The sequence below is a fragment of the Anoplopoma fimbria genome, chromosome 11, assembly GCF_027596085.1.
Source record: "Anoplopoma fimbria isolate UVic2021 breed Golden Eagle Sablefish chromosome 11, Afim_UVic_2022, whole genome shotgun sequence".
NCBI classification, from domain to species: Eukaryota; Metazoa; Chordata; class Actinopteri; order Perciformes; family Anoplopomatidae; genus Anoplopoma; species Anoplopoma fimbria.
Genome location: NC_072459.1, coordinates 13,076,441 through 13,090,298, shown reverse-complemented (window position 1 = coordinate 13,090,298; position 13,858 = coordinate 13,076,441). Strand labels below are relative to the sequence as shown.

At 41.2% G+C, this 13,858-nt stretch overlaps 1 protein-coding gene across 1 annotated transcript; it reads right to left on the bottom strand.

Annotated features, from left to right (window-relative positions):
• Positions 1 to 337: 337 nt before the first annotated feature.
• On the bottom strand, positions 338 to 13,807 carry gmip (GEM interacting protein). Its single transcript, XM_054607977.1, has 21 exons — positions 13,565 to 13,807; positions 11,948 to 12,029; positions 11,284 to 11,380; positions 11,030 to 11,069; positions 8,818 to 8,943; positions 7,442 to 7,506; positions 7,222 to 7,329; positions 7,023 to 7,103; positions 6,588 to 6,749; positions 6,254 to 6,391; positions 5,496 to 5,686; positions 5,275 to 5,360; positions 5,123 to 5,185; positions 4,915 to 5,004; positions 4,681 to 4,823; positions 4,390 to 4,566; positions 4,157 to 4,294; positions 3,853 to 4,046; positions 3,433 to 3,757; positions 2,622 to 2,724; positions 338 to 1,748 (listed from the first exon to the last, which is right to left on the bottom strand). The coding sequence occupies exons 1-21, from the start codon at positions 13,608 to 13,610 to the stop codon at positions 1,132 to 1,134; spliced, it is 3,072 nt and encodes a 1,023-aa protein (XP_054463952.1). The 5' UTR covers positions 13,611 to 13,807; the 3' UTR covers positions 338 to 1,131.
• Between the last annotated feature and the right edge of the window lie 51 nt (positions 13,808 to 13,858).

The window sequence follows — 13,858 nt, the reverse complement described above, 5'->3', positions numbered from 1 at the left end:
CCTATTGATAAGGATGATCTTTTGCATTTTTTTTTTTGTTCAAGGTTGGACGGAGACTTTAAAGGGTGCAGATGATACCCATGGCATGAATATCTCTCCACATGGAAAACGGGAATCTATTGTTACCCAAATGTTTTACTATATGCTTAAAACTGCCTGATTCTGGTGAAGTATTATGAAAAGGACAAAGACAAATGAAGAGGAGAACAGTTACAGTGAACCACAATTCCATCTGGACATCAGAAAATGTTGCCCCAGTTTATATTCCCTTACAGTGAAACAGGCCTATGGATGAAAAAGGCTGATGTAGAAGGAGGAAAAGTGACATCTCAAAACATGCAATTAAAAATAAGCGGTTTATTGCCCTTCCTCTATTGTGTCTGGCATGTTTTCCACCCACACTGGGAGAACACCGCCCTCCTGTGTCAAAACAGAAAAGGTGCATGAAACATGATAACATTATATCAGTGTTAAGATGACTTCACTGTGACTCCAACAAAAGCATGTCTTTTCCATCTGGAGCATATAAAACATTAAAAAAACACAACAAATATATCAATCTTATCAATCATAGATCAACAATATTATCTTAAAAATACAACACTTGATGGCATTTGTATTTAGCTGCATCTCTTTGTAGTTTGTTGAGCACAAAAACTTAAACTTGATACTTATATGCTAGTTTGCAACGCTTAACCTGCAACTTCAAACCACCTGGTTGTTACATTCAAATACATAATATATACATTAAAAAACGAACTGCTGAACACCTCTCTCGCCTGTTGTGGATATTAGAAAGCTAAATGGTCAATGGATCATAATCTTAAAGAACATTAATAATAAGTAAGCGTCAAGTCTAAACTTTTCAAACGTGTGTCTTTAAAGAGTGACTCAAATATGAGGTTGAAGCATTTAATTTGAAGGTAACTGAACTTTCACCAGTCCTTTTTTGAAGACAGTTACATTTTTGGGCATAGATATGTGTGTGTAAAATATGAAAGCATTTCATTAATAAAAAATGGCATTTATCTTGATAGTCTTTACACACAATAAAGGAGATATAAACTATTCTACATCTTCCAGCGTGTGTGAATGTATTTCAGTGAACTGTCTGGAGATTTCTATCTCTCCTCAGACAAACAGCTGCTCGTCTTTCTCTGAGTGGCTGCGTCTCAGCTTCAGGCCAGACAGGATCTTCTGTGATGGTGAGGTCAGCTTGCGCTCAACAGGAAGTGTATTTGATGATTGACCGAGAATCTGTCCAGCACGCTGTCTGTTATTGGACGGATTTATGCTTTGACTCCCAGATGCCCCCTCCTGAGGAGACTCCTGTGTTGTACTGGAGGATGTCGTAGTTAAAGATGATGTAAACATTGAGTCCAGTCCCAGCATGTACTGTACAACCTCGCGTGGACTCAGTGGGACGTCCGCTGTATTCTCTGCAGTGGCCTGGTGCGGCTGGAGGGTGTTCTCAAAGTGGACGCCTACGTTTTGGGAAAGTCTCTGTGTCCCTGGTTCTGGAGAAGAGCTGCGGCTGCTGTCTGCGCTCCCTGGACATCCTGTTGCTGGGGCCTCGGGCTGTCTGGCTGCACAACCTGGGTTGGGGGGTCGGATTCCTGGGTTTTGATGCCGGTAATACTTCACAGGCTGTCTGGTGAAGCGATAGTGTGGCTGGGTCCCCAAATCGGAGTCTGGTTCCCCCATCGGCTCACCCTGAGGACCGCTTGATGCCCCTCTCATAGCCAGGACTGAGGCAGAAGAGGGAGAGCAAGCATGTGATTCATAAACATTATACAAAAGGCTTATTGATGAAGATACATTTAGCTTTCCCAGCATATTGTTTTCAAGGGTTCAAACAAAAAACCTTAACTTGGCAATATTTAGCGAAACCTTCAAGGGAAAGTTCACCCTAAATTCAAAAACTCATATATTTCCTTTTACCTGTAGTGCTTATTATAAATCTTGATTTTTTTTCTTTTTTGGCTTCATGGCTCTCAAAGCGCCAAAAAAAGATATGTTTGAAAAACTCAACAGCAATGTCTCTTTCAAGTAATCATGACCCGGTTACTGAAGATAATCCACAGTCTTCCTAAATCCTCGAGAAGTTTAATTTAGGAACTATGGTTAAAAAAAATAATCATGATTTCTAAGTTAAAAACTAATTCTACTATTCTGCATTTGAGGTTGATATATTCAAGTGTTCGGTTGTGAATAGAAGCTCTGCTTAGTTTTGTAACCACAGAAAAGAAAGCACCTAATAGCTACAGAGAGAGCAAAGCAAGCGAAGAAGAGATAAAACAACAACACACCCTTGAAGTACTCAGCACCCACTTTATCTGGTGCTAAGGAAGATACTGAGTAACCATAAGCTAGAAAAAACCAGCTGTCTGTGAGGAATAAAGTAAACAACAAGATCTCCAGAAGGATTAATTAAAACATGTCCTCAAGCAGCAAACATACAAGACGACACGATGATCTATAACTCATTACACCAACAACTAAAAAAGAAGCCCAACATCTACAAACTACATACGACATCAACACAAATACTTAAACTCTATCATGTTGTTGTTCACCTGTTCCTGTCAGGCGTAGCTGCTCTATCACTACGTCCCGCCTACCTGCTCTCTCATTGGCCTCAGGGCTGAGCTGGTCCACTGCCTCATTGGATGAAGACTTGTCAGATACATAACCCTCGCTTGACTCTCTCTTGATTGTTCGACTCTGTTGGAATGACACAAGTTGAGTGGTTGATTTCTGCAAGTGTTTACAGACCACGTCTAAACCTCAAATACTGCAGCATTACAGTATGTGAAAATGATTATTACTGGGGAATGCCATTTATTACTGGAAGATTCTGAACCTTTATATATTAGGAATAATTTTAAACAATGTCAAGGACATTTTAAATTATGAGATTAAGAAGCCCCCAGTATTTTACACCTTTTTAACCCACCTACCAACTGAAGGATAGCTGATTTTATGTTTGTGTCTCTAATCTGGTACGGCCACTGTAAATGTCCACTTTTAGTAAACTATTTTCTGTTTATAAGCAATAGTAGTGAAATGTCCAGATAGTATAGCTTGACAGAAGGTTATGCAGGAGACCAGAGAGCAAGATAAATTCAGCACCAGCAGCAGCAGCAGAGTGTTAATCCTGACAGAATTAACATGAGGTTAAGGTGCCAGGTGCTAATGCTCTTAAAACAACAAGTAAACTAATCACGAAAAGTAGCTCATGACCAAACTCAGTCTAACCTATGTGTATGCCAAGCAACAACTTCTCATCCTTTATAAACTGCAGTAGCAGTCAAATGTTTCTATAAAGAGATTTTGCATTTATGAGGCCAGTCAAAATCCTGCACCCTCGAACACAGCATCAAACACTAAGTCTGTGTCTGATCTGAATGTTTTTGCCACTGCGGTACTTACTTCTAGTGAGCGTGGCCGCTCTCTGGAGGAGGTTTCATGTTCCGAGCTGGTGTAAACTTCCCCATCGAGGGCACTGGAAGCTTTGGGAGGGGTTTCTGGGAGAGGTGCAGTGGGGGCTGGGGGAGGGGGCGTACTGGGCCTCCGCTGAAGGCCGAAAACCTTGTCGTGGTGTGTGATGAGGAACTCCACAAGTACAGCCTGGTAGCTGGTTTCCAGCAGGGCGACCATGGACATGTCCGTGGACACAAGAGGGCGCAATAGTGTCGGCCCAAACACAATACCCAAGTTGCTCGCTGACATTTTGTTCTCGTAGTTCTCTGAAACTCTGTAAAGACAGACAGCAGACGCATTCAGCATTTTTTTGTTTTAAACTCCTTGATTAATTTAACGGGAGGGTCTGTTAATCTGCAGCATGCTCACTTTTGCAGGTGAGATATCATGTGCCGCAAGGTGATGTAGTAATATGGAGGGAGTTTATGTAGTAGCTTTTGCAGGCTGAGAATGATGTCCATTGTCTCGTTAGTGTCTGGCTCCCTTTCGTTCATGTGCTGAATGGTCTTCCCCATCGTGATGAAGTTATTGTACAGGTCAAAGGTTAGTAAGGGCTCTGGGAGCTGGAAGAGAGTCAGGAATAAAAAAAGTTACTGACACAGGTCTGACACTAACGTCTCTTATAAAAAGCCTTGTTTATTCAGTGTCGTTCACTTGGCAATGACTCCTGTACCTCCTTGAAGAAGTGCTTAAGGATGGAGGTGATGTCATGCGGGGAATGTTCAGAGAGGTCCACCTGCTCTTTATGTATCTCAAAGGACTGACAGAGCTTCTGGATGCGGGGTTTGGACCCGCTCACACGATACACCCCCTTTAGAGGAAAACAAAAAGCAGAAAACTGTTATCAAACCGCAACTCCTACTTGTCTTTATTCTACATTTCTTGCGTTGTGATGGTTTATAATACCTGGACCGAGAGAGCCCGGCTCTCTATCTCAGACGTGCAGAGCAGAACCACAAAGGGCGCATCGCCCAGCCCGTCATGAGGCAGCAGAGAGAGGTCCACTCCGAACACAGTCCCCTTCCTGTTCTCACACTCCAGCTGATACACCTCCATGCACTTCCTGTGCAAAGCCAGCCCACACTGAAGGTGGGACAGGAACAGAACAGAGGACTTTAATGATCTGGCTCAGCACCATTCACATTCTGCTGTTCTTCTTAAAAAATACCGTTACTTTAAATATCTCCTATTTCATACCTCCTCACATTCGACCCCATTGACAACAATGTAGTTCTCACACTGCTTGCATTTGACCATCTTGCTCTTCAACTTCTTGAGTCGGTGTGTCAGCGCAGCTCGTGAAATCGTGCGCACCTTGACGGGCTGACTATCAATGCATTCTGTAGGTAAAAGGAGAGGATAAAATGATGTTTTTCAATTCTCATGGCATAGATTGGGGTTATAGAGGTATAAAAAAAGGGAATAACAAACCTGATTCTGACGCCATATCCCGTTCGTCCATGTCGTCTGATGACACTGTCAAAGTGGATGCGGTTTTAGGCAGCCTCCAATTAGTGTGAGCTTCAATTATGCAGGGCAGAGACACAGTAGACGGGTAAGCAAACTTGTTTATAATTTGAATATTTTCATATGCATGTGAGAATAAAGTTGCAGAAAACAAATGCAGGGTTGTTCTTACCAGGGCTGGACAGAGATTCCAAACTGCCTCCAAAACTCTCACTGTCACTGTACCCTGTTCTTCCTGAAGTGCACCAAAACACATAAGAAAACAAAAATGTAATCAAAGCGCATGATTGTTCTAATAATGGTATAATTATGGGGAGTCCTTACTGCCATCGCTGTGTTGTCTTAAGATATCATCTGTCGGTGAAGAGTCCGGCAGAGAGCCGAGAGGGAAGCTGGTTTTTCGCTTGTTTCTTACGAATACAAAGGATTGTGACAATCATTTTAATGAATAAAGTAGAAGTAGAAGTGTATACAAAGTGTACACATAGTGGATATGAAGCTATTTTAATTAAGGTAAGGTTTTAAGTGAGGTAAGTTTGGCATACCCTTTGGACTGAGGAACATACTCCTGGAAGGTAAAGGTCTGGAGAGGTTGTTCGGGGCGACGCTTGCTGAGGACGTAGAGCAGGTAGGGCTCGCCGGGCTCCAGTGACCTGCATGTCAACTCCAGGTTGTGATAGCCGAGGGGGACGGTCTCTGTCTGCTGCCGCTGGTAGTAAAACATGTTGACTGTGGCCTGATGCAGGAAGGAGACATGCTAATTTATCAACAAATAGTTGCACGAGTGTAATAAATATGTTCAGAGTACTGCTTTGCCTATGGATTTCCTTTCAAATCTTCATCAAGGCTAGAAGTGGTAACCTCAACACAAAATAAAAATGTTGTTTTTAATGTAGTAAAACATGACTGATGTGTAGAAAGTCTACACATCACTTTTTATTCCATTATAGAGGAAAAGTGAGAAACAATAATGCACTGCTTGGAATAGATATATATTCAAACAAATTAACGCACTTATTGGTGCAGAATTGGATGTGGAGACATGGTTTACTTTCATCTTATAACAAATGTGCAAATATGTGTCATTTTATTTAACTTTATTTAACTAGGTTTACACAGTGGCCAAATTCATTACAGTTTACTTTGTGACTAAAACAAATGCATGACATCACGTTTACATGTTCAATGTTTGTACCATAACCACATTTAACTATTTATACTTAGGAACCGCTGCAGTGGTTACCAAATCTAGAAACAAGATGACAGGAAGATGGATGCTTAGCTTCCTGGATTTCATACCAACCTCTTTGAGCACAGTGTCTCCCTGACAGATGAGCTTGCGAATGTGGGAAATAATTTTCTCTTTGACCTTTACTAGTTCACCCTGGTGGAACTTGGCGTCAGTCATACACTGTCTGTACAGAAGCTCTGCCTCCATCACCTGGATGAGACAGAGAGAAAATATGAGATTTGCTAAATTACCAAAAATCTATATCATGTATCTTCAATTGTATAGCTTAATGTCATTGACACACTATGAGCCAAATTATAATATCCAGTATTTTTTCTGTGGTAAAATGTACTAGAACTAAATGTCTACATATTTTATTAATGTAGTGCATGAAGGAGAGCTTCACCTTAGTCTTGGCATCATCCTTGGACTTCCGCCTCTTATCCAGTGTTTTGGTTCCAGCTGTGTCGTCTACAGCTTTAGCAGAGACTGCTTTAGCCTTTTCCAGCTCATCACAGCGCTGGAAGTACTGCTGACGAGCCTTTTTAAAAGCCGTCACTACTTCGTTCTGTGAACACGCGAGGGGGACACACGGAGGAAAAAAGAATCAGATGATTTTGTTCTTATCGTGCGAGCCATGTGCAGTCTAATATCTTTTAAAGCATAAACCAACACAGTCATAACAGACTGATACATTTCTCACGGAGGGAAATATCTTTGCTTTAGATGCTTGCTCAGGCATCCAGGCTGTTGGAATGTGTTAAATTTGAGTAAATTAGTTTTGACAGTGTAATAACCTGAGCACATCTTCAGACATAAACAAGACTCCTGATTCACTTACCATCCTCCTTTGTTCTCTTGCCCACTGCTCCTTAAACTCTCTGCGCCACTTGTCGATCTCATTCTTCTTGGCAGCCAAGGCCTTTGGGACAGAGATACTGAATTAAACACAACGTCACGGCTACATACCTGCCTCTAAAAGACAGAGGGAATTTACTAAAACTCCTTTTATACGTGTGTGTGTGTGCGTACTTCCATACCTGGTGACAGCGGTGGTGTATCTGTTCTGACGTCTTTCTAGAAGCCACACTGTTCTTGATGTCTTGCTCTAGCGCCATTGTGTAGATGTACTGCAGGGGCATCATTTCCTACAAAGGCAAGGATAACTTTAGACAGCTTTCCGATAGTAAATATAGCTAAGAGAGGTAAAATGTTACAAAAGCATTTTCTTTGGTACACATTCAATAAACACGGCTGTACCTGCTGCCCCACGTTGGCTTTTGCTCCTTCAGCTGTCTTAATTACATTTTTTGAAAATTCTTGTTCTGTCAACAAAAAACAAGTATTTCATCAGTTTAAATTACTCACAAGATACAATACATCAAGACAAGACAAGTATAATTATTGCTATTAGTGTGTAGCCTCAATATTATGCTTTAAGTGATATAAAATAGCTTAATAACAGTTTAATAAAATAATAACAGCTTTGGTCTCTTTTGATAGCAGCAAGAACTACAGAAGGAAATTTGTTTTCAATGTTTACGTCTGGATCTGTGAAATGGTCTCTAGATAACCAGAGTGCTCTGAAACCAGCTCCTAATCTGATTCTAGCAGATCTCTGAACGGTTCTTGTAATTGCCTGCTCTTTTTTTTTTTTTTTTTTTTTTAAATGGACAGCTTTCTGTTGCTATTAGGGATCTCACAGTGTTGTTCTAATATGTGTAATCCACAGTAGTTTGGCCTGAGCTCCACCCAACATTACTCATCTGTGGTTATTGCCTAACAAGGTGCTCACACAGCTGAGCAAGACTCTCCTGTTTTGTTTTGTTGCCAGTAGACTTTCATGCTAAGCACCTCAGTTTGGACACTGGGCACCTGCGCAGGCAGATATGAGGATAATCAGTGTCTATGGACTCCACATGCACCCCGTCACCTTTATTACCCTGCTTTGCCCTGTTAATCTGCCCTCTAATCCTGTCTCTCTCTCTGTGCACAGTGTGTAGTTCACCGAGGTTACTTCACCTCCCGTAGATGCCCTCACAAAGTGAAGTAATACAGACGGACCATGTTATTGCAGGGTACAACATGGTGTTTTTACCACACAAATCAGCCCTTTAAACCCTCTCACAAGCATCAACCATTGGTTCTTTATTGATGTACAGTATAACGCTCTGCTCTGCTCTACTGAGGACTGCTGACTACTGTCGCAGTGTCTATATATATCTGACTTTTCCATGAATATGTGGGTGTCTTGAGCCCATGCTGGTGCTTATTATAGTTTCAAATTGAATCAATCCACAACACCTCTTACTCATAAGATATCATTTGAAAAAAGCTGCAGGTACTTATACAAAATGAAAAATCCCACACTTAAAATAAATGTATGGTGATATTTTTCTTAAACAAGTGACAGCATAGTGAATAAGAGGAATTCCCATGCACTGGATTCTCTGTTGTACAGGCAGTCTATTTGCATTTTATAAGCACTGCATCAAATTTGTTTTTGTGTGCAGTATATATTCAGATGCATTAACATGATAGGCGCAGATGCCTCGATAGAGACACCACAGGCATGTTATGACAATCATTTGCATGTCACGCTACTGTTTCCTTATATCAGCAGCATGCGCACTTACCCAAGCCGATTCTCTTCTCCATCCAGGCCAGGAGGTCTTTGGCGTAGCGGCACCACATCTTGGTGTACTGCAGCGCCGTCTCCACTCCATTGTCACACCGACAAAGAGCCAGGTCTGCGTCCTGGGCTGAGAGGGAGTACATCAGCATCACTTCAGGCTGCGCACACTTGGGGCTGGACCCAGGGATCACACAGTGTCCATTGGGTTACACACCACGGTTTGTCAGTCCTGGAGGACTCAAACAGCCACCAGCTTCAAAGAAACACCTGTCTACTCTAAGGTGAAAGCCCCCGGGCTACTAGACCTTCTCAGACAATAAAAAAGATTATAAAAAAAACAGATGTCCCTTAAAAAAAGGTATTCACAAACCCAAAACAGGAAGCAATGACTGGGTTCCAGTAGGTTTCAGCACATTTAGCATGAAAGCACATGTTGGCAGAATCTCATAAATCAAGCTCAAGTCTTCCAGTAGACACATATGTGTTGTGACCTGAGAGAGGAAGCTTTCTATGAACCAAAGACAAACGGCTTTAGCAAAATAACTTCCCTCCTCTCCCCCTCTTCCTCTCTCTGCCTGGCCCCTCCCTCTCACACCTGTTCACTTCTAGTCAGCTACAAAGAGTTGAGCCTAGCGGTGAGGACAAAGTCACCAACACCACTCAGTACCAGTCTGCAGTATCAGACATCGTCATGTCACCGCTCTACTGTGGTCAGGCGGGCAGGGCGTTGATATGACAACCACTGCGGTTCTTCCTCCCTGACGCACACCAACACAGGGCAGACTATCTATGCCTGACAATCACATGGCCTCTCGCCTCACGCAGCTTTCTCTTTTCCTCTTTCTCTCTGTGTTCCACTTCAAAACATTTGCGAATGAATGTCAAAATCTTTTAGAACACATCTTGATTTTCTTGTGTAGCCAAAAAGGTTAGAGCAACAGATGCCCCTCAGGAACTTCTTCCTACGATCCACATTGCAGTTCCAAGTATTTAGCTATGTTTTTTAATTGAGCAAGCCTGCACTGCCAGGAACTTTGCACGAATGCCAAATCCAGTAAGAGTGGAGTAAAATTCCAAGCAGGGTTATCTTTTTCTTCCCTGTCTTCAAGCTAAATCTACAAGGAAGTACAGGCAATTCCTGGAGAATGGTGGAATCGCAGCCAGATTGCGTGCCAAGGTTGACCTCTCTTAGCCTTTCCTCTCTGTATTTTGTTTCAGGAAGAGCTCCGAGTAGATTCCGTGCTGCGCAATGGCTATGGCCTCCTACATTTGGATTGGGGATTATCCACGTCAGGTCCAGATTGCAGAGTGACAGGCTTTAGAGGAGCATCGAGTGAGGTTTACCTCCTGGTGTGTGACCCAGGAGGAGGGGGGGATCCAATCCCAACCAATGGAAACACATGAAACCAGATTGCCAAAGAGCATGTTCCAGTAATGTGCTTAGTGAGAATTGATTATTGTTTGATTCAATTATATCAAATGAACCCATAAACAAATTACCTGGTATTTTTGTAGATTGATAGCAGTAATTACATTTAACAGGATACAGCATTAGTGACTGCATTCGACAGGGTCAGACAGAGTTGGACTTGAAGCCAAAAGAAGATCTTAAAGAGACATTTACGGTGAGAAATGAGAATAAATGTTTCTACTTTTTTTTTTTTTTTTATGTGTGCTTTAAACACCATCTGTCGCTGTACTTCCTAATCTCTTACTTTGTGCTGTGACCTGTAGTTGGAGTCAATCTGAGGTTGGAGTGTTTGGCAGAGACAGTCTAGTCCTTTTCCTCTGTCTCCCCTGTATTTACTGCAATAGCCTGCTTAATACGGAAACTTCCTTCTTTCGGTAGATCCCTCTGTCTTCTGCTTGTGTCTGAGGTTAAAAACTGAGAGCAGCTGTCTCCTACTATAATCCCGTCACTTCATCCTAATCTTGTTATAGCGAGACAATTACAACTAACTGCTATTTTAAGAAAAACAAGTAAAGATTAATGAAAATAATCTATTAATGGTCACAACTGACATCATCACATGTGATCTGCTGTTGAGATAAGCTGGTAAACAAACCAGTGACCTTAACCACAACAGTCACTCTTTAATTCACTGACTGGTGATTAAATACAATATAGATAGTGATTCCAAGTTAATAGAGCTTTACAGTTTATATCCACTCCACACTGTTTTCATTCTCTCTCCCTATCACACAAATCATACCTGGTTGGTTTCCATCCTCGTCATTGGCCTCAGCACGAATCTGTTGACAAAAAGCATTTTCACAAAGGCTCTTACTCTTTTATGGCATCACTGATTCCCCCTCCCCTCAGCCTAAACACAGCTACAGTATTCTGTAAGTGGTTGTCTAAAAAAAACACTGTTTCTGGTGTAAGTGAGATCAGTAATTTTAACAAGAAAACCTATATTAGTAACAGACAGAAGAATTTCTTGTGTATTGAGTATTGGTTCCTTACAGACACTTCCTGTGGCTCTGTGAGATCTCCGCTTCCTGTGAAGGTGGACTCTGTGATGGACTGTGAGTCAATGTCTGCCAGCAGATCCTCCCCTGCACTGAATATAGGAATATTGTATTAGGAGACAAACATGCACAGCCTCGCAAAAAAAAGCTCAGGATTCGTTGAGGAACATACTACATGCAAACACTTCCTGCAGCTATCTGCTAGACAGATGAAGGAGACACACAAATGCCTTATGTCAATTTAAGGTACATATATTAGTACACTTTTGCCAATTTACTTTACTGCACTTGTACTTTAGTAGTCAATGCCACTTCACAGCAAGGGTGATGAGGTTTGGGCAGATGTGCAACAAAAGGAGGAGTTTACAGTGGTTTCAGTGGTTGTCACAAAACTGGATTAAGATAGACATGACATTACAAAAATCTTGTTGCCAGTGCATGGAATAATCATTGTGTCTTTGAATTGACAAAAGGATCAGAACAGTTTCATCCTACATGGTTTCCTATGAGCAACCAAGCATATAGCATCCTCGAATGACGCCTCACTAACCGCTGTGCTTTTTTCCGTCACAGTATTCAGATCAAAGAGAACAAGCTGCAGCAAGACAAGACCAACGCACGTGGAGCACCATTTTCATTTGTAAATGTATAATACTTACAAAGATAAATCAAGATTATCAAAGTCTCTGAAGATCTCACTGTATCGCTTGGTTTCAGATTTATGAGGCACCTTCTTCACATCTGAAATGAGAAATTGGAAACGCTTAGATTCATGAAGTAATAACATCTTTTAAGTCATACATAACACCATTGTGGATTTGAAGTCCTGAAATGTGATCTTCCCCACCAAACACAGGCTACACAGACATGCTGGAACCATCTCTAAACCGAAGCAAATATTATATTTCTATAAACAGAAGTTTGAGAATTTTAAGGCCAAACAAGAGACTTTAAAAGCTTGTATGTAGAAACTAAATTAGCATTTAGTTCTGCATATGCGAACAGACTGCACATCCCCAAAATTATCTTTTCATTCTTTTACAACGCGACAAAAAACAACAACAGATAAACGAAGGTTGGAATGATGAATAAGACACGTAGCTCTGACCTCCTTTCTCCTGATGCCTTGACATGTTGGTGATGTGGTTATTGAGGTATACATTATTGTACCTTTGCACTATTTCCTAGCTGCTCAACATTAGGCATCAGCTAAACGTCTAATGTACAACCAAACAATATACTTTGAGAGAAAAACATAAGAAAACATGCAATAAGAAATCAGACTTAGTTCCTCTCCCAAAGTTATATCTTACTGCATTTCCTTTACATTTCTGAGAAACACAGCTCTTGGACTGAATGTGAGCTAAATTATAATGCAGAACAACATGGTACGTTTTGATTATGAAGCCCCAACCTTTTGGACTCCAACTTTGTAACTGACGTGTCACCTTTGGGCTTACCAAAAGTTAAAAACTGATGATTTACAACAAATGAAACAAACGAGAAAAAGCAGTCTTGCTCTCTCACACGTCTCCATTTTGGTAACCACATCCTGCTTGCAATTTGTGTCATGTCCCATAATGAACAGAGTCCTTGTTTTTCACACCAGCAATGTTTCAGTGTTAGAGTGACACTTTAGCGCTTCGTTTTCAGTAAAACCAGAATACAGCATCAAATTCTTCTTAATCCGAGACACATTTTTGAACGTTTTTGTTTGCTGCAATATATTGTTTTTACATTCATGAATTTAAGTTGCATTGTGAAAAGTTCTAGGAACTTACGAGCATAAAGCAAAACTTTCTACTTAGATGAGAAGTTTCACCAACCATCAAATCAGTCTCAATGATGATCTTAAATTAATATTTTAATCAGATTTTTTTTTTGCAAAGATTAAAGACAGCCGTGTCATGTCAAATAAAAATACAGAAGTCACACAAAAAAGACAGAACAAGAAATGTGTCAAAACAGCGAGAGTTCAGGAAGTCACCATTCCTCCTCTTACTAGGAGGATGCTACACAGCATTAACAAAGGCGTATCTAGGCACATTGTGCATACAACCACATGCAACACCCATGTCAAAATGGCACTACAGCAATGTCAGCAAATTTCAAATCAGCGCACAGCAGGAGAATATTCATCCATCTAAAAAACAATCCTAACAAGTGAAGAAACTAAAAAAAAATGTAAGTACATATAGCATGATGAGTAACGTCTCCTATGTATGAGGTGAAAGGCGACACTTTCGCCAAAATAAAATCACATTCTTTGTACTCACCTGTGACTTGAGATAAATCCTTGTTTGGCACTTGATCTTCTTCCATTTCTACACTATCACCACAGGAGCTGAACCCTATCAACACCACTCACACATCATCTGCCTGTAAGGTCACACGGCAATGCACAATAAAGAACAGTTCAGTTCAGTTGAGGAGAGGGGTGGGGAGCAGGAAATCTGCACTGCAATGTCTACACACACACACACACACACACACACACACACACTGACACACAGATTATTAGCATGCAGCTCTGAGCCTGCTGCCTTTTTTGCTCACAAAATGATCTTCCT